Raw genomic sequence first — 24,821 nt, 5'->3', positions numbered from 1 at the left:
AACTTTCCTTCCAGGAGTAAGCGTCTTTTGATTTCATGGCTGCAGCCACCATCTGCAGTGATTTTGGAGCCCAAAAAAATAAAGTCTGACACTGTTTCCACTGTTTCCCCATCTATTTGCCATGAAGTGATGGGACCAGATGCCATGATCTTAGTTTCTGAATGTTAAGCTTTAAGCCAACTTTTTCACTCTCCTCTTTCACTTTCATCAAGAGGCTTTTTAGTTCCTCTTCACTTTCTGCCTTAAGGGTGGTGTCATCTGCATATCTGAGGTTATTGATATTTCTCCCGGCAATCTTGATTCCAGCTTGTGCTTCTTCCAGCCCAGCATTTCTCATGATGTACTCTGCATATAAGTTAAATAAGCAGGGTGACAATAGATAGCCTTGACGTACTCCTTTCCCTATTTGGAACCAGTCTGTTGTTCCATGTCCAGTTCTAACTGTTGCTTCCTGACCTGCATACAGGTTTCTCAAGAGGCAGGTCAGGTGGTCTGGTATGCCCATCTCTTTCAGAATTTTCCACAGTTTATTGTGATGCACACAGTCGAAGGCTTTGGCATAGTCAATAAAGCAGAAACAGATGTTTTCTGGAACTCTCTTGCTTTTTTTGATGATCCAGCGGATGTTGGCAATTTGATCTCTGGTTCCTCCGCCTTTTCTAAAACCAGCTTGAACATCTGGAAGTTCACAGTTCACATACTGTTGAAGCCTGGCTTGGAGAATTTTGAGCATTACTTACTAGCGTGTGAGATGAGTGCAATTGTGAGATAGTTTGAGTATTCTTTGGGATTGCCTTTCTTAGGGATTGGAATGAAAACTGCCCTTTTCCAGTCCTGTGGCCACTGCTGAGTTTTCTAAATTTGCTGGCATATTGAGTGCAGCCCTTTCACAGCATCATCTTTGAGGATTGGAAATAGCTCAACTGGAATTCCATCACCTCCACTAGCTTTGTTCATAGTGATGCTTCCTAAGGCCCACTTGACTTCACATTCCAGGTTGTCTGGCTCTAGGTGAGTGATCACACCATTGTGATTATCTGGGTCGTGAAGATCTTTTTTGTACAGTTCTCTGTATTCTTGCCACCTCTTCTTAATATCTTCTGCTTCTGTTAGGTCCATACCATTTCTGTCCTTTATTGAACCCATCTTTGCATGAAATGTTCCCTTGATATCTCTAATTAAAAAGCATAGACATTATTTTACCAACAAAGGTCCATCTAGTCAAAGCTCTGAGCACCGAAGAACTGATGCTTTTGAACTGTGGTGTTGGAGACGACTCTTGAGAGTCCCTCAGACAGCAAGAATATCAAATCAGTCAATGGTAAAAGAAATAAACCCTGAGTATTCATTGGAAGGACCAATGCTGAAGCTAAAGCTCCAATGCTTTGGCCACCTGATGCGAAGAGCTAAGTTACTGGAAAAGACCCTGATGCTGGGAAAGACTGAAGGCAGGAGGAGAAGGGGACGACAGAGGATGAGACGGTTGGATGGCATCACCAACTCGATGGACATGAGTTTGAGCAAGCTCCGGGAGTAGATGATGAACAGGGTAGCCTGGCATGCTGCAGTTCATGGGATCGCAAAGAGTCAGACATGACTGAGTGACTCAGTTGAACTGAACTGATACACGTATACTCATTTCACATACTCACAGAGGGCTCACAGAGGGCTTCCTGGTACTATCATTTGTTGTCTTCTAATTCTTACCACTTTTTAGATAAGTATGATCTACAAAGACAGTCATGAATAAGATATAGGCAATAAAGTGATAATAGAAAATATCCTCCGCAGGGTAGAGATGTCCTCCAGCAGAGAAAGGCCTTTGGAAGACTGAATGAGGCCTCTGTAAGACTAAATGAGACTGGGAGACACTCTTTACCCGGGAGAGCAAAATGATCAAGAACAGAATTGAGGATTCCTAGGAAAATGAGCCAAGCACACCAACCCCACGCCTTTTCATGCTGGTTCTTATTTGTTTCTGGAGGAAAATTACTAGGCGGGCAATAGCTATAATGAGAAGACAGTGATAAGTAAGAATATTAAAGCCTGATAGAATCAAAGAGGCAAAATTAGTACCCATGAATAAAAAACACTTGGTGATAAAATTATAAGTAAATCATTGATCACTCTCTAAGTCAAATAAATGTCAAAAATCAAATAACTGTTGTGGAAATCACTGGCCCAAGGACCTGTTAGAAGTTTTAGAGTAGTTCTCAAGGTCTCCTGCAGTCTCTTAGAAAAAGGAATGGCAACTGGCAAAGAATCAGTCTTACAGACTGAACCCTCAGGGGAATTCTGAGTATAAATGAAGTCCTCCTAGTTCATATACCCATGACAAGTTATTCTCTCCTAACCCTTCTTGTGTGATATTATGGTGAAAAATTCTGTATTTCTCATAATCCCAAGAGGGGACTATACCTCATGGTAATCATCCATGAAAATAAATACTAGCTGGAATTTTTAAAGAGTGCATTCATCATGGTGCCATACAGTATACTGACTCACATGAGAAGTTTGAAGTCAAAATGTGGGGTTCAAGGAGGTAGATACTTCATGGAGTTGTAATTAACCTTCATGAAGATGGTTTTAGAGCCAGGTTTTCAAGTTTGGGTAAGATCTGACCTGCAAAATTGAGAAGAGATGAAGAATAAAAGTCACTCCTATTGACAAGAACATATGAGAATCCAGAAGCTCAACGGTCAAAAAAGGCTCTGTTAAGAAAAGACCAAATAATCTGTGTTGGCTGGTACATGGCAGAAAGGTAGGCGAATCATGCGGAATCAGACAGTAAATGTTACTTGGGCCAGCGCATGGAGAGATTCCAGGTAATAGCTAAACAAAGTGACTTGGCTCTTATTCAGTAGAAAATAAAAAGTCATTGAAGGTACTCAGTAAGGAAGTAATATAATCAACACTGTTTTAGGAAGAAGACACCAGCAGGAAAGTGTAAGGTAAGCTGGAAGGGGGCGAAAGAGAAAGGGAAATGAGTAGGCTGCTGCAGTAGTGTTTAATCACCACTTAACCTATGACTCCTGGGTTCCTAAAGAATATTCCCTACGCTACTGAGCAGAGAAAATGTTCTGTTGAGCTCACTGTCTGCTGACCACAGTTCTTATTTCAGTGAACAGTGTTTCCTTAATACTCAATTCACTAGAGGCAAGCCTAGAATTCAAATTCCTTGTTTTCATATACTCTGAATTTTTGTTTTGTTTTGGTGGATTTATGACCCAAAGTACCCACCAAAATCCATTTTAAAACTTTTATTTCACGTTTTTGAAAAATTCTTTCCTATTTTTTGATTAATTAGGATTAGTTTCTTTTATATCGGAATGTGCGCTTAGTAGCTCAGTCGTGTCCAGCTCTTTGTGACCCCATGGACTGTAGCCCGCCAGGCTCCTCTGTCCATGGGGATTCTCCAGGCAAGAGTACTGGAGTGGGTTGCCATGCCCTTCTCCAGAAGATCTTCCCAACCCAGGAATCGAACCCAGGTCTCCCACAAGGCAGGCAGATTCTTTACCATCTGAGCTACCAGACCAAGTATTTGCCCTATATTTCTTTATGAAATGAAAGTACTTACCTTATTTAACCCTGGACATGGCCAGTCAAATGATTTAACACTTTTTATTATCTTCTGGCACTTGGTGGAGGGTTGAGAGATAGCTGGATTATGGAAAGAAATGAAATTTTGGTCATTATTGATTTTGGATATAAATAAAGACCATAACATCCAAACAGTAAGAACAATTTGAGTTCAAGCAATTGGACAGTGTTTATGCTACGTGCAGTCTTCATCACACAGTCTGCTCTGTCCTTTGCACAGAGAATAACCTGAATTCCATCTTCTCTTTCCCCAAACAAGGACTGATGTTCAGTTGACATGCATTGGCAAGACATACTGATTCTGAAGTACTGAAATATTTCTATAAGGGTTAGTATAGCCACTATCCAGAGCCTTCTGAGTGTCCTCTCCCTCCAACCAACCCAGCTTGTTCCTGCCTGCCCCAAAGGACCCTTCAAGAACTCTCTACAATCTAAAAGCAAAGAAGTGAAATTGGAACAGCAGGAGCCCCACACGATCCTGCCTGGGTCCTACGGACAATGCCTCATGCTCTGTGTCCCTGCTGTTCAACTGGTGAAATATTTTGAATTATATCTACCTAAAAGCAACTTTCTTTTCCCAGGGAATTATATTCCTTGCATCTAATTACAATAAGAGTAAACAAATTTTTTTAAAAAACTGCTTACTTTATCTGGAATCCGAGTGTGATGTGTCTCTGCCTCTCAGTTCCGCCTCTCACTAGGTGGATTATTATCTCAGGCTTCTTCATGTGATAAGAGATAGACTGCTGGTATTTCCTCAGGACACTTCCCTAGCATCTGCTATCTAAAAAGTAGAAAATTCTACCTCCCAGTTTCAGTATTAAAAGATTGCAGAGAAGGATTCTGATTGGTTCTGATTAGGTCACATGCCAACTCTTGGACCAATCACCATGGCCAGAGGCATGAAAGTTTAAACAGTTGTCTTTGCCTGAAAGTTATATATGATGCTCTCCTCATAAAGCTGAAAAGTTTGGTATTTCCTTTTGAGTTTAATTAGGACCATGTTACTATAATGCATTAATATGTATTTCTGGATTATATTCTCCATTCTCAGTTACTTATTTTTCTTTCAACAACACATCAGCTAATGATGCAAAGTATTGCTATCCATGGGCAGATTACAGCATTTCTGGAGAGTGTGGGATCAGTAGGGATAATGTTGTTTGCTGGACTCTCTCTGATTCAAATTCTTTGTTTTAATATTATTATTAGTTTTTTTTCAAATCCCCAGAATTCATCTGTCCTGAAAAAATGTCTTTTTCTCCTTCTCCACTGACACAGATTCATAGTAATGATTATTTTCCTCTGTCTCAATTGTCCTGAGGTTGCAGTGAGTCTTCAGATTTCAGCAGTTTTCATAGGACTTTCAAACATCTGCAATTCATTCTCAATCCCTTCTCCCATCTCCCACAGTTTCAGTACCTCACAAAATTCTTGAACATAGTAAGAGACTTACTAAGTATCTATTTATTAGCTTTGACTCCCTTCTTGTTTTCAGGGAACAGTTAAATCTTAGCATTTTCTTTATAAAACATGAAGTGAGGGAAAAAATAGAATACTGAAATAGAAACCATTACCAATGCAGCACAAGCATCATTTGGAGGAAAACTGTTTTTGCATAAAATTGAAACTGACTGTACTGTGCAATTTCTTTTATAAGAAGATTCGAGGAAGAAGCAGGAACGTCAGGGAGTAGTAATAAGCCCCCATTTTGGATGTTAATCATCCTCCCTTTCATTTAGCACTTGCAATTTAATTAAGGAATGTACACTGTTCAAATAATGAGACTTTCATTCAGTCTGTATCATTGCAATTTAAATGGATTTTCTAACAACTGCCCTTAAGACCATAAGATTATTTTAAGAGCTCTGTGAGGTTATTTTTTTTTTTTTCTTTTCAGTTTATCTAATGGAGGTAATACACAGTTAGGGATGAATGTGACTGGATTGGCAAGCAGAGGGAAAATGTAGTGGGTAAAAACAAATGTCACTTGATCATTTGTTCATTCAACAGCCTAAGCACAGCACACTGTCGAAATAGGAGCTCCAAACTGTCGTAGCAGAACCCAAGGAAGGAATGGCCTTGAATCTGTGATGTGGTTGAAAGGCATGGTGGGGCTTCCCTGCTCCAAGCTCTTCATCTCACAGATAAGGGTAGTGAAGTTAAGTGACTTGCTCACATGACTACAGAGCTAGAATGAGAACCCTGTTGTCCTAAATCAGTTCATTCATTTCTGTAGAAGATTGTTTTTATATCTTAAATGTCTTTTCTGTTCAGTAAATTGTGAGAAAACCCAAATAACTTATAAACTGACTGTTTCACTCCAGAATAACAGGTGACTCAGCAGTGAAGAATCCATCTGCCAGTGCAGGAGATGTGGGTTAAATCCCTGGGTGAGGAAGATACCCTGGAGCGGTAAATGGCAACCCACTCCAGTACTCTTGCCTGGGAAATCCATGGACAGAGGAGGCTGGTGGGCTACAGTCCATGGGGTAGCAAGAATCAGACACAACTTAGGGACTAAACCAGTACCACTAAACCACCACAGTACCTAGATTATTAAGGAATGTAACTGTTGTATGAAATAATAAACCTCTGACACTATATTACATTTGGGGCAGGGAGATGGATCTGAAGGATGATAAGGCAGCACTCCGAAAGCAGATGCAGATGGCACTTCCACTCTCCCTTCTCCTCTGGGATAACCCCTCCCAGGGCCCCCTCCTGGGTCTGTGCCACCCCCGGTCACCTCCTGCCCTCCTACCCAACACCCCCAGACCACCAAGGCCCCATTCTTTTCACGCTTCATTGTTTTCCCTGACCTTCACCCAGACACAGAGAGCCTAAAAACAAAATATTGTTAAAAATCACTGATGAACTTACATTTTTTAAAAAACTCCCCTGGGTTTAGAAACGCATGTAGAAGATATGCCTCCCCAAGATGCCCTCTGTACACAGTGCTCACTCCTCTAATCGAGGCTGCCTTTCCCCAGGATGTATTCTAACCCATCCAGTTCAGTCGCTCAGTCGTGTCTGACTCTGGCGACCCCGTGGACTGCAGCATGCCAGGCCTCCTTGTCCATCACCGACTCCCAGAGTTTACTCAAACTCACATCCATTGAGTCCTGTGTGTGTGTGAATTTGAAGTCAGTTGTGTCCTGGTGGTCCCTAATGATGACAGCTAGCTTTAGCACTGTTTTACAGCTGTTGATTTCCCTGTTGACTCTTAAAGACGATTGCTTCTTATTTTTTCTTCACTGTGCCTTAAATGGTATCAGGCTTCAGGCCAACGAAGAAATATTTCTTTATAACTTACTATATGTTGGGATCTGTGCTCTGGGGCATAACAGTGAGCCTCTTTCCTTGGAAGCTTCAGCTCAAAGTCAAGGCCGACAGGAAATGGGGAGGGGATGGGCTTAGGAAGAGGGAACACAAAAGAAACTTTGTAAATGCTACATTAATGAATAAATGAGAAAACAGTGTCTTTCTCCTTGTGAAACTCACATTCTAGTAGAAGGAACAGACAAGTAAACCAGAGTGAATGGGTGTTTCCATTTGAACAAATAAATACCCTGGTGGGTCAACGGGGTGGTGAGAAGTCAAACAATGGCCGACTGTCCTAAGCGTGTGACACTTAGCCAGGCTGACCCAGATGGACAAGGTGGGTTGGAGGGAAGAGTCTGTATCCAGTTAAAGACTTAGGAAACCAGTCTTTAAGACATCTGCAAATTGAATGACATGGTGGAAGAACTGGATGCACTGGGGGCATGATGGGAAAGGAGAATCCAGATCATAGGGGAATTGGTATCCCAGGCCAAGGAGTTTACCATTTAGATGAGTGTTCGTCAATTTGTATGTCATCTGTTAGTGGGTCATGAATCGTCAATGGGTTGCATCATTTAATAAGCATTTTAAATGAATATATTAGAATAGAAAATGTCAGGGCATTTCATGTAAAAAATACGTTTGGAGGTAGATCAATTGTTTCAGTTATATCTCTACATTATTATATATGTGTATGTGCACAGGATTTTCTTCTTTCCTTTTTTCTCTCTCCGCTATACCTGCAGCTTGTGGGACCTCAGTTCCCCAACCAGGGGTTGAGCCCAGGTCATGGCAGTGAAAGTGTGGAGTCCTAAGCACTTAGGCCACCAGGGACTCTACGGAATTTTCTTATAGCACATCCACCCTCACCAGGTTTGAAAGCCACTGCTGCCATAGTGGGGGAACCACTGAAGAGCTTAAAGCTGGGACGAGATCAGCTTTTGCATTTGGAAAAATGCCATGGTTTCAGTAAGAATGGATTAAAGGGTCAAGGCGATTTAGGGCTTGGCTTGAAGAAATCAGATAAAAGACAATAAAATCATGTGTCTCCGATGGGGAAAAGGCTGTAGATCTGAGAGCTGCCTGATAGACTGATCTGCTGACTCATTCCCCCTTTTCACCTGCAGTGCTACTCTTCTTTTTGGCCGTATCATTTCTTTTCTAATCAATGACTCCTGACTCATCCAGTTACTTGTGTTTTAGACTGGCTCAAATCATCCTTCATACTGCACTGAAAGATACCCTGGACCAGGCCACTCTCCTGCGTTAAGTACTTCAGTGACCACTCAGCACCTCGCGACCCAGCCTTTCTATTAAGCTTCAGTTCCCACCTCTCCTTTTGGCCCTATTTTCAATACATCCCATGCAGATTCTTATCTCTGTGTTTTGGCTTCTGTCATCCTCTCTGCTGGAAGTGTCCTTCTCATTTCAATTCACCTGGCTTCCTTCAACTCAACTTTCAAGACTCAGTTTAACCATCACTTCCTCCAGGAAGCCTTCCTTGATTTCTCCCAATGGGAAAAATGGGCCAAATACCTCCCATTTTTTTCTGACATGCCACTTTATATAAAACTCTCTCTGGACTTGGAACCATAATTATAATAGTTAATATAGTAATCATGTGTTCACCCAGTGCCAGGCACTGAGTTTACTTGCATTATCTCATTTAGTCTTCACAAAACCCTGATGAGATTGGTATTACTATTATCTTCATTTTACAGATGTAGAAGCTGAGCTTTGAGAAGGCTCAATGAGTTGCCTAAGCAGTGATGCTAGGCTTTGCAGCCAGGAAGTGTGGTTCTAGAGCTCATGTTTTTAACTTATTGCTACATTAACACTTACTATGATGTGATAAGCCACAGGCTCCTGGGGCGGTACCCTTTGAAATGCAAGCAACCGCACTCAAAGGTCACTCAAGCAATTCTATTTCTTTGTGTCTCCACCACCCAGCATAATGCCAGGCAGAAGAGTTGAACTTTTGTTAAAACCATTAAATGCTACAGAGTTTGCCAACCAGGTTAACTACTGAGAAGGATCCATTGGATTTGGGAATGAGGTTTGTTGGCATCTCAGTAAAAACTTGTTTTAATGGAATAAGATTCTTTGTCACATTCTTCCCTTTAGTCCCAGAAAATATAAAGTGATCTATAACATTTGTTTGGAGAAGGCAATGGCAACCCACTCCAGTACTCTTGCCTGGAAAATCCCATGGATGGAGGAGCCTGGTAGGCTGCAGTCCATGGGGTCACTAAGAGTCAGACACAACTGAGCGACTTCACTTTCACTTTTCACTTTCATGCATTGGAGAAGGAAATGGCAGCCCACTCCAGTGTTCTTGCCTGGAGAATCCCAGGGACGGGGGAGCCTGGTGGGCTGCCGTCTATGGGGTCGCACAGAGTCGGACATGACTGAAGCGACTTAGCAGCAGCAGCAGCATAACATTTGTTTAACGGATAAATTGCAATGGGTTGAAGAGTAAATGAGAGGTAAAGAGATGGAGATGATGTTTTCATGCAGCTTAGCTAAGAAGGAAAAGGGCTGCAGTGGTGGTGAAAGGGTTTTTAGAACCAGGAGGTTGGTGGGTGAAAAGGTGGTCTTAATGTGTTCAGTTAGTTTGATGGCTTTTTAGAGATATTGCAAGAACAATATGCTAGGAGACAGTAGCCAAGAAAGAAGTAAAAAATTCTGGAACAGGGGACTATCAGAGGAGCCAAAGCATGTGTGGGTGGGTTAGCTGTGGCCAGGCTAGCCAGGTTCTTTCCGGGGGATCAGCCCAGCCTTGCCATTTTCGCTGAGTCTTATTTTTTCAATTCAAAAAGCAAATGGCACATACTGTTCCTTACAGATATTACCTGAAATAATTCCCTCCTACTTCCTCTTTTTTCTTTTTGTCTTTTTTCTTTTAATTTTCTCAGTCCAAGAAAGACTAATTCAAACTAAAATCTCAGTCCCAGAACTTGAAGGACTGAGAAAAACTTCACCTCCATTTCCAAAGAATGACTCAGGTCAGTGAATTCTGAGTTGTGGTGGGTGGGGTGGGGTGGGGTGGGGTGGGGTCCTCAATAGGGAGGAAGAAGAAGGGGATTTACAGAGCTGAAGTGTAAGGACTGTGTTTGGTGTTGAATCCTCACAACCTCATGCTGGTAGAAAGGGGAAGGCAGGCAGCTGTATCAGGAGATACAGCTGTATCAGGAGATCAGGAGATCTGAGGGTGTTGGTAGCCGCGTAGAACAGACGGAGAGATGTGGGCGTTCTCATTGCTGCCTCTTCCCCCTAGCCCTCCCCACCACCCCACCCCTAGCCTAGGCCTGGGGAAACACAGGGGTAGACCCTGAGAATCTAGAACAGGATGCAGTTACCTCGGTCAGTGCTGAGAAGAAAGGACCGGGAAGTCCCAAGGGTGATGGCATGAAAGGATGGGGAATTCCAGAAGCCACTCTGTCTTCTCATGGAGTCTGCTCTGCAGAGCTGTTGCTGTTGCCTTGTAAGGGAAATAGTTATTATGCAGAGCATATGTGATTGAGGATGGTAGCAAAGTAGTGTTAAGATGTATAAAGGAATAAATATAGTTACTGTCAAAATAATCAACCAATTCCTGTTTCTATTGCCCACTATTTAAGCCCCAAGGCTAGCATCTGTGGAATCAAAAAGGAGCCTGAGATGTTGTCCTCACCGTTATGCTCCAGTTAGACAGATGACACAGGATAAAAACCAGTGAGCATCAAAGTCCCTTTTTTTTTTTAATTAAAAAATTATTTATTTATTTAGGATGTGCTGGATCTTCTTCGTTACTGCTTGGGCTTTTCTCTAGTTCCAGCGAGTAGGAGTTATTCTCTAGTTGTGGTGCACAAGCTTCTCATCACAGTGGCTTCTCTTGTTGCAGAGCACAGGCTCTCTCGGGCTTCGGTAATTGTGGCTTCCAGGCTCCAGAGTGCAGGTTCAGTCGTTGTGACACACAGGCTTAGCTGTTCCGAGACACGTGGGATCTTCTCGGACCTGGGATCGAACCCGTGTCTCCTGCATTGGCAAGCAGATTCATTACCACTGAGTCACCAGGGAAGCACCAGAATATCATAGTTTTATATAAGCAATAAACACTACAGATGTTCAAAGAAAATAAAGCTAGATGATGACCACAAATAGCTGAAGTGAAGAAATCAGATTATTATCACTGACCTTGTCTCACAGCACTGTTATATTTTAGGACTCATGCTGTGAAGCAGCCCCAGGCACCAAAGGGAGAGGAATTTGCCTTCCAGGATCCTTCTCCTGAATTACATTAATGTCATAACCAGCCTGTTGGCAGGCACCCCTCTGGAAAAGGAATAGGTATGGAGATCTTTTTCCATAATCAGTTGAATTATTCAAATAATTTTACTGGGAAAGCCTGCTTGAATATATCTGAATTGAAGATTATGGTGGCATCATATAAACAAAGTCAGTTTTCTATAATAAAAAACACCCCTCCGGAAATTGCCAAAGTGTGTCCAACATCAAGTTCTCTTAGATTTAAAGGAAAAGACAGCTCTTCACTCCCAACAAACAAAAGGAAAGATGCTGCCTTGTGAATTCACAGATAAGTACCTGAACACTCTATAATGGTTCTGCATCAGTTGACATCATTATCGGCTAAACATATTAAATTAAGAATAATATCTGTTTACTATTTTGTAATGGGAAAAAAGCACTAGTGGAAAATCCCTCAAAGCTGGCCAATCTCTTTAATCCCATCTGGTGATTTTCTAGTCAGGGATTATTGCTTGTAGAGATTTGTTTTTTTCACATAAAGAAATTAACAAAACCAGGACAGACTGATTTAGCTAAGAAATTGGCTTAATACTTAGCATACACATTGTTCAGCAAGAGTAGCTGCGAGGTTAAAAGAAAGGCCTTACTCTTTGACCCTGCTGTCTGGGGAGGTAATTGCTGCTTTAAAAATCTGGTGCAGTTTGGAGACCAGGCTTCCAGAAGCCCCAAGTGAGGGAGTTTTTGACTGGTCCAGGGACAGAGGGATGTCTCACCCCCAGCCTGTGTTTGTTTACAAGGCTAGCCACAAACGGGTGTGTGGCTCTGAATAAAACCAGGGCCAGGTGGCCTCGGAGCCGGGCCGGCAGCCTGTATCCGGGCATTGATTTTCCTCACACACGCAGCTGCTCCCGTTTTCCGAGCGCCATTGTGACAGGTCTCTGCGGGGCTCCCCAAGCCACTGGCTGTCAGCGACTCCCGGCAGCAGCGCAGTGCATCGCCCGAAGGAACACAATGGGCCGCTTGAAGCTGGAAGTCCCTCGGGGCCGGGAGCGGCCCCGCACTCAGCAGTTTCGGAGGGCACCTTGCCGGCGTCCGAGGCCGGACGGAGGGCCGGGGTCCTCGCCGCCGTCCAGCCGTTCGCTCAGACTCAAGCACACGTCGTCAGCCGCGTCACGGATCAGGCCGAGAGAGACCACTTGGGAGGCCCCAGAGCAATGCAATGTGTAACGGAGCAGTGCGGAGGGGCGGGCGGAAGCCGGGGTGAGGGCTTAGCCAGAGGGGATAAACCACTTCTAGACAAGGCGGGCGATTGCTGCCAGTCACCGTCCTGTTACCAAATGTATTACTTTGTCTATTTTTATAACACCTTTCCGCCTTAACGGCTCTGGAGAAAGGGAGTAGTCATAAACTTTCCTCTCCACATCCTCTGTAGAAAGATAAGGAGGGTCCTAGTCACGCGTCGGTGAGACTCTCCCAGGGGGTTACTTTGTTGAAGGTCATTTGGAATCAGAGACCTTCCTAAAGAAATGTCACCCCACCCACTCCCTGCCCCCGGGGCGAGGTGGTGTTAAGCCTCCAAACACTCCCTCTGAGAAGACTTGAGGAAATCATATATTCAGTGAGTTTACTTGAAATATAATAGATTCTAATAACCAAAGCCCCAAGGATATGACACATGCATCACAAGTAGATCCTGGCAAGTCACTGGGCTTTTTCCCTGGAAGACTTCGGCAGAATGTGGCTATTGGTTTCAAGTCTCCAACTCACCACCTTCACAGCTTCTCTTTCCCCAGAAATCCCATAAAATTAAAATTGAGTCCTCCCACCCACTATGAGCCTGATCATTCTTCTCTGCTTTACATCTCCCCTTATTATTTATTTAAATAATTTATTCCCTTAATAAATAAATTTATTCTTGTAGTCATAAGTCGAGCTCCATGAGGGTAAGTTTTGGGGGATCTGACTTGCAAATTTTCAATGACTAGATTATGCCTGACTCATAGCTGGTCTCCAACAGTGAGTGATAAACCCGTGAGTAGAAGTTACTGGATTCTTTTTAAGTTAGAAGATACCAAATCATTTTATTTCTACTTCATAGCATTCTATTTCAAACATACTCTACTTGAAAGAATAACTTCAAGGGTCAAGTAGTGATCTTTGAAGGTGTAGGGTATATTTAACTAGGACTTTATTTGGGCATCATTGTTTGCTTGGGGATTTTATTTGTGTATTTGTTCATTTTTTAAATTTAAATTTAAAGAACCCTTAGCAAGGCATGCACTCCTAGTTTGCCACAATCTCCAACACTCCCTATCTTTATACCCTAGTCTTAAGGCTTTACATGTTTCCTGTTCTTGCCAGCCTCTGAAGGCACTGAGTTTGCCAACTTTTATCCTAGTAGAAACTGACTTGCTTAAACTAAGATGTGTAGTTTTTCCTACCTAATAATTCACATTGTGACTTTGGGCAAATTGCTAAGATCTTTGGGTCTCTTTCAACTCTCGAATTATCAACCCTGAATATTCACTGAACTGATGCTGAAGCTGAAGCTCCAATACTTTGGCCACCTGATGCAAAGAGCCAGCTCATTGGAAAAGACCCTGATGCTGGGAAAGATTAAAGGCAAGAGAAGAAGGGGGCAACAGAGGATAACATGGTTGGATGGCATCACTGATTCAATAGACATGAGTTTGAGCAAATTCTGGGAAATGGTAAAGAACAGGGAAGTGTGGAATGCTGCAGTCAAAGGGGTTGCAGAGAATCAGACTTGATTGAGCAACTGAAAAACAACAACAAATGGGTTGTTTGACAGCCCATGCTCAGTCATCTAAACTATTTTGGAAATTCTTAGCTGCTGTCAAATAAAATGACAATCCTTTATGTGACTCTTAATCCCTATGATTTCTAACATACAAAATTTCACAGATCATTTGTATTCTCTGGAGTGAGATGTCTCTAAATTCTTGTCCCTTTATAAGCCCCCCCTTTTTTTTTTCTATAACTTAATGAAAAGTTAGATTCAGTCACATGGAAATTCTTCCACTATACACTGAGCAACTGTAAGACCATATTGCATAAGGCTTAGTCTAGATATCATGGTCCATAAATATGAAACTTATATTTCAATACACCTAGATTCTTAGGAAGGTCATACAAATTTATATGATGATAAATCTGTTTAAAATTCTAATCATAGTAACCCCTAAGTTAAATCTACTTGGCAAAAGAGACATTGAAAGTCAGCCAGAATAGATTGATATTAAAATAAAAGGTTGGCAACTAATCAGAAATGGTTACCAAACTTCAAGCTCAAATCTCTCTGAAGAATAAGAATAAAAATTATTTTCCGTCTCTAATGAAATTTAGTACTTTTTAGATTGATCAAAAACACATTTGGTACTATCATCAGGAAGAAAGGTTCTACTGTAGTCTTTGAGAGTTTCATTTAGACTTTCATTAGTGAATCAAACACTTTGAATGCACCCACTAACATGCTTATGGGACCCCAGAGTGCAAGAAATACTGATGGAAATCGTCCCAATGTTAACATTAGGATAGTAAATGTAAAAAGATTATTTTAAACGGCATTTAAAAGAATATCTATACATAAAACAATTAAAAGATCCATATATAACCAAAGAAAGAAATATGGTGACTTTATTTGCTTGAGACTCTTATATACTTTAAAAGAAATTATTCTTTAAAAAAAATTAAACAACAGGACACTATAAAAAGAAGGAGAACTAAGGCATCCATGATCTTAACAGGAAACATATCAGTTTCTATTTTGCCTGTTACTTTCTTGCTTTGTCTATAGCTTTGGCTATAGATAGTACATGTATTTTTACATTTGCAATTATAGTGATTGAACAATTCTGTATTTGGCTTTTTTCGTATAATTGCCTTCTAAACATTTTTCATGTTGCCGCAGGGTCCTCACAATATTTATTTTTAGTGATGGCATAATATTCCATCAAATTGCTTAAACATTCTTATGCTATTGCAATTTTAGTTTATTCTCAGTATTTAAAAAAATTTTTTTAAAAATCTAGTTGTCAGCATTACTGACTAAAATTTAGTACCATGATTTTATTTTTTTTCATCCTTTTAGTATACACTATTTTCACCAGTTGTTTGACTGTAAAAGAACCCTCTGGAGTTTCAAAGAACATGAAAAAGACATATTAAATCAGGATAAATTTCAAGCACTTGATGACAAGTCATAAAGTACTCCACCACTTGTTAAAACTGCATGCTTGTAAAGCAGTAGACTCTGGATTCAAGATGCTGGGTCCTGCCTTTGCTTGACACGAGTATTGTGTGTTGGGGAAACTTGCTTCATTTTTCTGTGCCTCTGTCTTCTCATCTGCAAAATGGGATTAGTAATAGTACCTGTAAGACTATTCAGGTCTATTACTTACTATTCAGACTATTCAGTCTTACTATGTAAGACTATTCTGAGGATTAAACAAAACTCTGCCTGTTAAATACCTAGAACAATGTCTTTCATATTTAAAGTGCTATATAAATGTTATCCTTTAAAATTATTTATTTATTTTTTAAAATTTTGACTGCACTGTGTCCTCTTTTTTGAAGTACATAGGCGTTCTCTAGTTGTGGTGTGTGGACTTAGTTACCCCTTGACATGCAGGACCTTATTTCTTCAACCAGGGATTGAATCCTCATCCCCTTCATTGGAAGGTGGATTCTTAATGACTGGACCATCAGGGAAATCCCATAAATTTTATTCTTTTAATGTTAGAATAGCTTTACTTTTTTTTTTTTTTTTTCTCTACAAGAATTCTACATGAAAGTAAGGGAAGTGGTGAGTTTTAAAACTTTAAGAAAAATGATAAGTGAGATAATTTCCTAGCCAGGAGCAACATTTTTTATAATCACGTTTTTACAGTAGTGAAATATGTATTAATTCATTTAGCAGCAGTTAGATCCTAAGCTCTGGCATTAGTGTTTTCTCTGGTTACAATACCTAGCAATTCACCTCAGACATTTGTGACTATCATTCTGTTAACATAAACTTAATAGTAAGAGTCAACGTAAAATAGGCACCGTTTACTTAACACTGTGTGCCAGGCAAAACACTTGAACATTTTCAAATATTTTAACATCTGGCTCAACAACCTCGGGGGAAATTTTATTCCCCGAATCTTACAGATGGGGAGACAGTCTCAGTAAGTTGAAATGATCAGCCAAAACCACACACTCTGGGTAAGTGAGTAGCCAGCATTGATGGATTCAGAATAAGACCCAACAGAGAGGTGGAGAGACTCCTTTCAAGAGTGTCCATCCCACCAAATTTCCTGCCAAAGCCCTGTTAGACATCAAAGTAGGTAAAACACACTTTTTCTTTCCTTTGCACATTGTAGGTACGAAGATGGATCAAGAGCCCAATGGTCAGTGTGGACAAGCATCAGAGTCCCAGCCTGAAGTACACGGGCCCCTCGGCGGTGCACGGGCCACCAGGGGAACCAGACTTTGAGCCTTCCTTGTGTCAGACGTGCCTGGGAGACCATGCTTTCCAAAGAGCGGTTCTCTCTCAGGAGAAGGAGTCGTGCTCGTGGGAAACTCAATCCGGGTGTGAAGTAAGTTTGCTGTGGATCCATTCTCCTGAAAGGATTCTAGGTCTTTGTGTGTGTGTGTTTTGTATCCGTTCCAGAGTATGCTTTGAAATTTTTTTTTTTTTTTTAATGCACATTTGTAAAGCTTTTGAGGAGAACATAGAATCGTGGCCTGTGTTAGCTCATTGTACTAGCTATTTTTTCAAAAGACTTTACTTTTTTGAGCAATTTTCGGTTCAAAGCAATGCTGAGCGGAAGGTGTAGAGATTTCCCATACATTCCATACCCCCAGACATAGAATCTCTCCCACTAGCAGCTTCCTCACCAGAGTGGAATATTTGTTACAACTGATGAACCTACACGGACACATCATCATAGTTAGTTGTGTTCATAGCTTATACAAGGGTTCACTCTTGATGTTGCACATTGTGTGGGTTTGAACAAATGTATAATGATGTGTATCCATCATTACAGTATCATATGGAATAGTTTGTGCTCCACTTAAGCATCCCTCTCTTCTCCCAACTACTGGTCACGCATGGATATTTTTGCTCTCTCCATTGTTTTGTCTTTCCCAGATGCCACCCATTGGAATCGTCCAATAGGTTGTCTTCATTTTTTATGCTATTCCAAGATTGATACAGGGTTGTCTTCATTTTTTATGCTATTCCAAGATTGATACAGCAATGTTTTGGTCAACTAGAGGTTGCTCCTAAGTTGTTTGATTGCACAGAGATCAATTCTTGTATGATGCAGGAAATATAACAGTCATCTAAAGTTTGTAACCACCACTGAAATATTTTTTGCTTAACATGGTTTGACCCATAACAGAGAACTTTATCAATAAGTTTTCATATATACTTATATTTTTATTTTTCTATACCACTCCATGAGGTTTTTTTTTCAGTGGTAGTAGGGGGTGGGAGTTGGTATAATAATTTCTCTTTTTCAAAAAAGACAAATAACTGACTTATTTCATAGTTCTAAGATTTCAAAGATTTAATATTGTATTTTTAACTTAAAACTCAGTCTTATTTATTTTGACTTTTTAAACCATCAGATTATATATTTATATTATTACCAACTTACTGACATAAAAACATAACAGTAAGAAAACAGGACGTGTTAATACAATGTACAATTAATTGCAAATAATCTTCTACTATATTATTTCAAGTTAGTGCATCGTAAGATGATGTTAATAACTCCTCCTTCCTTTTTTTTTTAAAGCCAGCAATTTGCAGAGATAAAGAAATCAATTTAACTGCTAAAAAATAAAGATAAAAAGGCTTGAATCTGAATTCCTTTTAACCCTGAGAGAGGTAGTATCTTTGAAGCTGTTACCTCATGAAAAAGTAAGACCCTTCTTTCTAGAGTTACTGGAAATATCAGACGAGATACATATACAATATTTCATAATCTATAAAGTGCCATGCAAATAGAAACCATTATTACTTATGTTTGCTGATGCGCATGTTAGCTAAGCCTGTAAATCTGTAACACTGAATTAGACTTCCATGCAGAGGTTCGAAGTTTGCTGATCTACTAACATTTATCACAAGGCATTTATTGTTTCCCCTCATGAAGGAAATGGCAACCCACTCTAGTATTCTTGCTTAAGAAATCCCATGGACAGAGGAGCCTGGTGGGCTGTAGTCCATGGGGTCGCAAAAGAATTGGACAGGACTTACCAACTAAAATAGCAACAACAACAAATTTGTTGTTTAGTTAGTCACTGGTTCAACTCCATGTTAGTCATAAAAGGCAATAAATAGATTTTAAATGCAAAGATTGGCAAACTTTTTCTGTAAAGATTCAGAGAGCAAATACTTTAGGCTTTCTAAGACATACAGTCTCTGTCACTCTGATTTAGCTCTGCTCTTGGAGGAAAAGCAGCCATAGATAACACACAAATGAATGGGCCTGACTGTGTTCGAATAAAACTTTTATTTACAAAAACATGCGGCTGGTCCACCAGCCATACTTTGCAGACTCTTGGACTCTTAGTGTTTAAAAAGAGTTTGCCAAATCGTTAGAGTCTAAAGAACTATTCATGACTCAAAGGCAGAGAGAGAGCTCTGCAAATCCTATATAGAGCACAAATGGCTAGTCCTAAATGTTTACTGGAGGGCCTACTATAAGGCCCAGCAGTTGGGAGGAGAGCTAAGTTAATGAATAAATGAAATTCCACTCAAGAAGAAACAATAAACAAAGAACTAGAAGGGATTTTTCTTTTACTTTATCCAGGATTATAGGTGACTCAGTCTCCAATTTGCAATAGATTACCTGGTTTTGACTCGGGCTTCCCTGGTGGCTCAGTGGTAAAGAATCTGCCTGCCAATGCAGGAGACATGGGTTCAACCCCTGAGAAGATCACCTGGAGAAAGAAATAGCAACCTACTCCAGTATTCTTGCCTGGGAAATCCCATGGGACAGAGGAGTCTGGCGGGCTATATAGTCCATGGGGTCACAAAAAGTCAAACATAACTTAGAGAGTAAAGAGCAGCAACCTGGTTCTGACTAGGTGGGTTTTTTTTTAAATGTCATCACAAACCAAAGAGACACTTGTATTTTGACAGTCTAAAAATGAATCTAGGTACTTCTCTGAAAGTCTAGCGGCTAAGACCACGGTTCTACTCCCAGGTCCATGGGTTCAATCCCTGATCGGGGAACTGAGATTCTACAAAAAAAATGAAAAAGGTGAGTCTATACTTTGTGTCCTTTAGGAACTGAACCCTGAAATAGTTCCTTGAGAAGGCACCTCTGTCCTTTTAGGAAGTAGAGATGTGTGCTGAGGAGATGGAGAGTTTGTTAGATGCAGAGGCCTGGTAGTGAGTGTCTCCAGTTGTCCCCAACAACTCCCGATGTGGATTATCTTAAGCAAGTCATCAATTCATCCTTCCTGCTCAATGTCCCTTCCTATGAAAACTGAGATTATTCATGCTTGCCATCAAGATTCTTCCTTGGAGTTTTTTGGTACTTTGCAGATGAGATGGGGTTTAAAAAGTCTTCCGTAAACATAAATTTACATATAGTGTTCTGGAGTCAAGCAACCCACATTCTGCTATAGCTCTGCCCCAAGGTCAATATGTGAACTTGAACATGTCACAAAAGCTCTTAAACACTGTATGATTGGCCTAACCTAATTAACTCTAAAGCCCTTTTTAGTCTGAAATCTTGTGGTTGGAATTTGATGACCTATAAATGAGAAAAAACAATGCTTGATGTATAAAGATAAAGCATAGAAAATGAGGTGAGAAGATTTCAAATAAATAAGAAAGCAAACAAAGCACAAGAGTTTTATGAATAATTGTGAGGGTTTTTTTTTTTTTCTGACTTTAAAAATAGTACAGCCTAAATGTTACCTTTAATGGCCAAAATATCACTAAAATATATACTGCTATTAATTTGTGCCAGGTCTTGCCAATTGTCTAGTTAGTAGCCTTTAAACGTGTCTCTTCCATGGAAGAAACTGGGATATACGTACTGACAGTAAATCACTTAGAAAAACAATATCGTGATGTTACTAGTAGCGCTGTCTGAAAATGGACTGTTTATTAAACAGACCTTCCTGGGAATGAGATGGGAAAAAGATAACATGGAGCTGTGTATGCTGTTACTGAATATGCATGCCAGAGGAACTCAAGTTGAAGTCAACTTTTAGTTCCTAAAGAGATGGGAACCATACTAGGTTTTCAACGGGTGCATGCTGACTAAGCATAATTATAAATTCTATTCTGCACCTTCTCTCTCACAGCACCTCCATTATCCAGATCATCCTAGCTGGAAAACAAGAAAGGAGTGTTTTGGTTTAGTTTTTCTTTTATTTTACTTTTTTAGTTTTTCTTTTAAATTTATTTATTTTTATTTATTTCTTTGGCTATGATGGGTCTTAGCTGTGGCATGTGGGATCTTCAATCTTCACTGCAGCATGTGGGATCTAGTTCCCCAACCAGGGATTGAACCCAGACTCCCTGCATTGTGAGCTCAGAGTCTTAGCCACTGGACAACCAGGGAAGTCCCAAAAAAGGAGTGTTTTGGAGTGGCAGAGGGGAAGGAAATCTGGTGTTAGGGAAAGCATAGGATTGGATCAAGATGGCAGCCTGAACATTTAATGTCGTCTCTTCTTCCCTTAAATGACAGAAAACACTCACACACACAAACACACACACATCTTAATTTATAATAGTGCTAGAAAACAAGGTATGCCATTGTATGGATAAGATCTCTGAAAAACAGAAGGCAGGTAGGATTGATGAGAAAGAGGTTGATGAGAAACTACAGTCCCAAAGGATCACATCAAAGACATATCTAAGAGATTGGAATATTGTAGGGTTTTGTATTCAAAAGAATACAGTATGTTGAAAAAAAGAAAATGATCCACACAAGACATAATAAAAGGAAAGCAGGGCTTCCCTCATAGCTTAGTCGGTAAAGAATCTGCCTGCAATGCAGGAGACCCGGGGTCAATTCCTGGGTCGGGACGATCCCCTAGAGAAGGAAATGGCAACCCACTCCAGTATTCTTGCCTGGAGAATCCCATGGTCGGAGAAGCCTGGCGGGCTACAGTCCATGGTTCGCAAGAGTCGGACACAACTTAGCGACTACATTACCACCACAGGGTTAACAATATTAATATCAGAAAAAATACAATGTAAGGCAAAAAAAATTTTGAAAGGAACAAAGAGGAATATTTCACATTGATGAAAGATAGCTATTAAGAAAAGAAAATAGTCACCAGCCTTTATGCACTTAGTAACATAACATGGAAATATTTAAAGCAACAAATAATAGAAAAACTTATGTCATAGAAGAATATTTTTGTCATACTTCTCCCAGGAATTGCCAGTTCAAGAAGACTGATAATATGTGAGGACAGAGGACTTTAATACAACAATTAACCATATCTGATTTATGCTGAGATTAGTATCCAGTAAAGAATATTATGTGCTTACTATTCTAAGCACATAGGGAACGGTTACAAAAACTGACCAAGAATTAGATCACGAAGCGTATCTCATCAAATTCCAAAAGGCAGAAATCACACAGGCCCTACTGGCTAACTACAGTTTGATAAATTTAGAAACTGGAAACAGTGTGAGAGTCACACTGCCTTTCCCGGCCACCCACCCACCTGGGATCCACAAACATTCTTCCTGTAACTCTGGGCTTACGGTGGAGATAAAACTAAAACTAAAAACTATTTTAAGTGCCTACAGTTCCACCAGGGAAATGCAAATTGAAACAATGAAATCCATTTGTTTTTAATCCATCAGATTGTCAAAGGTTGAAAAATTGATAATGTCATGGTAAAAGTTAGGCCAAAACACTAGTAGTGGAAGGATTTTTTTAGCAATGATCCTCTATTAAAATTTTTAAATCTTGTGCCTTTTACCTCTAGCATTATCTTGCGCTGATAGTGGGGACAGATACACTGATATTCAGTTAGAAAAACAAATTAAAGATGAATATGTTTATAGCATCATCACTTTTTTTAATTTATCATTTCTATCTTCATATCTGTGTATGTGTATGTGAATCTATGAGTGTGTGAGTGTGTCTGTGTAAATGCAAACAAAATGATCTGGAAGTATATGTATCAAACTGAAATGGTGATTACAACTCTCCTGGGATTCAAATGGAGAGATGAGATGGGGGAGAGTAATCAAGGAGTTTAGCTTTGTCAATATTGGTTGAACCTCTCAAGATCATATTAGTGTATTACCTGTGAGCTTGGAGAACATCATGCTCACTAGAAAACTCATTTGTAGAGAGGGAGTTGCATTGGTTGAAAGTCAGGCACCATCACAAAGATGGTTTCACACCATGAGAATGGTGTGAATGGTGGATGGTTTCATTCCATCACTACACCACAGAGAAAGGCATTGGAGGAAAATGGAAACATACAATGTTTGTGCTCCCACAATGGCTTGCTTGTCCTTCTGTCTGTCAATCATCTCCCCCCTGCCCTTTGTGATGTTTGTTAGTACGCACACCCATTCATTCTTTCAGCTCCCCACAATTTTTAAATCTTACATGTTTATTTTCCTGTCTCCTCGCTGGGTCTTGCCTACATACTCAAAGTTAATGTGCTCTTTTTTTTTCCTCTTTGTCTTTATTAGCTGGAATGGAAATTTTGTACATGAAATTTTTTTAGCATGAAAAGGAGAGGCTAAGAAACTGTAGTCCATGCTGGTTATAAATCACTTACGTTGCAGAGGCGCTGCATGCCAAGGGCTCATGACTGATTCTCATTAACTTCGCCCTCTCATATGGGATAGATTTGGCTGAGTGAGGATTTTGTTAGACTTCTCTGTCTGTCTTTCAACTGAAGGTAGCTCTAAAGATGCTTAGTCAGCGGCCAACAACTGAAACCAGGGCACAGTGCACAGGTTTTCAGACCCGGTGAAGTCAGTTCCCTGGAAAGAGCTGCCAACTTGGAGAAATTATTAACCACGTTACTAACCCAAGAATTAACGTTGAGCCTTTGACATGATTAAATATAAGGTCACTGCCTCTTCTTCTTCCTCAGCGAATCATCACAGACAATAATAGAAGGCACTTTTAATTAAGCCAGCTTGACACAGTTCTGGGAGGGTGTCTGCCTCATGTGGCTTTTTCAGCGTCTGGGATGCCTTCTCTCCATCTGTTAGGCTATTGCGGCTCAGCGAGGTACACCATTACCTTTATATTTCTTCTCAAAACTGTTGAGCTGTTCCTTTGAAGCCCAGGAAGCTTGGTAGTAAAATGATCAGCTGAGGAATGGTTTCCATACTGATTTACTTTCACATGGTCTTGCGTTTTTCTGATCTTTCTTAGGAAAAGGCTATAAACGATAGACTTGAGTCAGCCAGATGGCTTTATAGATTTCTGGTTTCTTTCAAGTTAAATAATAAAAATGGGTTTTTGTGAAGGCTTATAGGCAATAAAGTAATAGTCCTTCCAATGGCCCTCTTCCCCATTTTTCTGGTCTTAGCATGACCGATCATGGTCTCTGGCGGGGGCATCTGGCGATTTCTAAGCTTATCACACACAGTAGTCTTTTTCTGCACCAAATTTTAAGCCATGTCATCTTTGAGAAACTCTAAGGCAGGGACAAGAAAATGCCCTGGGATGTGATGGGGTGAATGGCATTCTATCTGGAACCAGAGAAGCTGGATTCTTCATGCAGCTCTACCACTGACAGACAGGTCGCATGACCATTCACTTGCAACTTGATCTCCAGACTGACCTACAAACCCTGAACAATAAAATAATGCTGCCCTCTTCACCCAGCTGATGAGAGGATAGGAATCAAATGAGAGAGTCTGTGCAGAAACTCCTAAAAAAAAAAAAACAAACCCTCCATAAACAGCACTTGAAACGTTGTTGGTGTTAGTCACTCAGTTGTGTCTGACTGTTTTCAACTCCACGGACTCAAGCCCTCCAGGCTCCTCTGTCCATGGGATTTCCCAGACAAGAATACTGGAGTGGATTGCCATCTTTTCTTTTTCTCCAGAGGATCTTCCTGATGCAGAGATTGAACCCATGTCTTCTGCATTGGCAGGCGGGTTCTTTACCACTGAGTCACCTAGGAAGTCCCAGTTGAAATACTGATATGATTAGTTGACAAATACACTTTAGGGCAATAAAAGCTAAAAAGACTTTAAAACAAGCATATCAGTCTTTTTCTTTTTTTAGATATTTATTTATTTGGCTGTGCTGGGCCTTAGTTGTAGTGCTCAGGATCTTTAGTTGCTGCATGTGGGATCTAGTTCCTGACCAGGAATCAAACCTGCATTGGGAGCTCAAAGTCTTAGCCACTGGACCTCCTGGGAAGTCCCAAAATCAGTCTTAAGCAAAGTGTTCACACATTTCCAAACTTTCCTAATAATAATAATCATAACAACAACAACAAAGAATGCTACCTAGAAAATAATGTGTCCTAGGAAACATTGAAAATGACTTAGTTACCCTCTTGGGAGAGTGAAAACTCCTATGATCACTATTGCCAATATTCATCTGAATATTATTGTTCTAAGACTGAGGCAGAATTGGAAAAAATAATTAGTCTTATTTCCCCAAAAAATTAGA

The 24,821-nt window shown here is 40.4% G+C and overlaps 1 protein-coding gene and 1 long non-coding RNA gene across 2 annotated transcripts in view; one reads left to right on the top strand and one right to left on the bottom strand.

The window, feature by feature from the left end:
- The window catches only part of SGK1 (serum/glucocorticoid regulated kinase 1), a 111,136-nt gene that overhangs the window by 28,418 nt on the left and 57,897 nt on the right, over positions 1-24,821 (top strand). The window contains exon 2 of the mRNA XM_043457223.1: positions 16,557-16,772. Within this exon, the coding sequence (XP_043313158.1) occupies positions 16,557-16,772 (216 nt within the window). The remainder of the gene's footprint in view (positions 1-16,556; positions 16,773-24,821) is intronic.
- Positions 2,506-10,299, bottom strand: LOC122434063. Its single transcript, XR_006267233.1, has 4 exons — positions 10,284-10,299; positions 6,917-7,015; positions 3,578-3,660; positions 2,506-2,622 (listed from the first exon to the last, which is right to left on the bottom strand). It is a non-coding gene; the product is annotated as an uncharacterized LOC122434063 (long non-coding RNA).

This window comes from Cervus canadensis, chromosome 33, assembly GCF_019320065.1.
Source record: "Cervus canadensis isolate Bull #8, Minnesota chromosome 33, ASM1932006v1, whole genome shotgun sequence".
Taxonomy (NCBI): Eukaryota; Metazoa; Chordata; class Mammalia; order Artiodactyla; family Cervidae; genus Cervus; species Cervus canadensis.
Note: the sequence above shows the minus strand (reverse complement) of the source record. Positions and strands in the feature narration are given on the sequence as shown.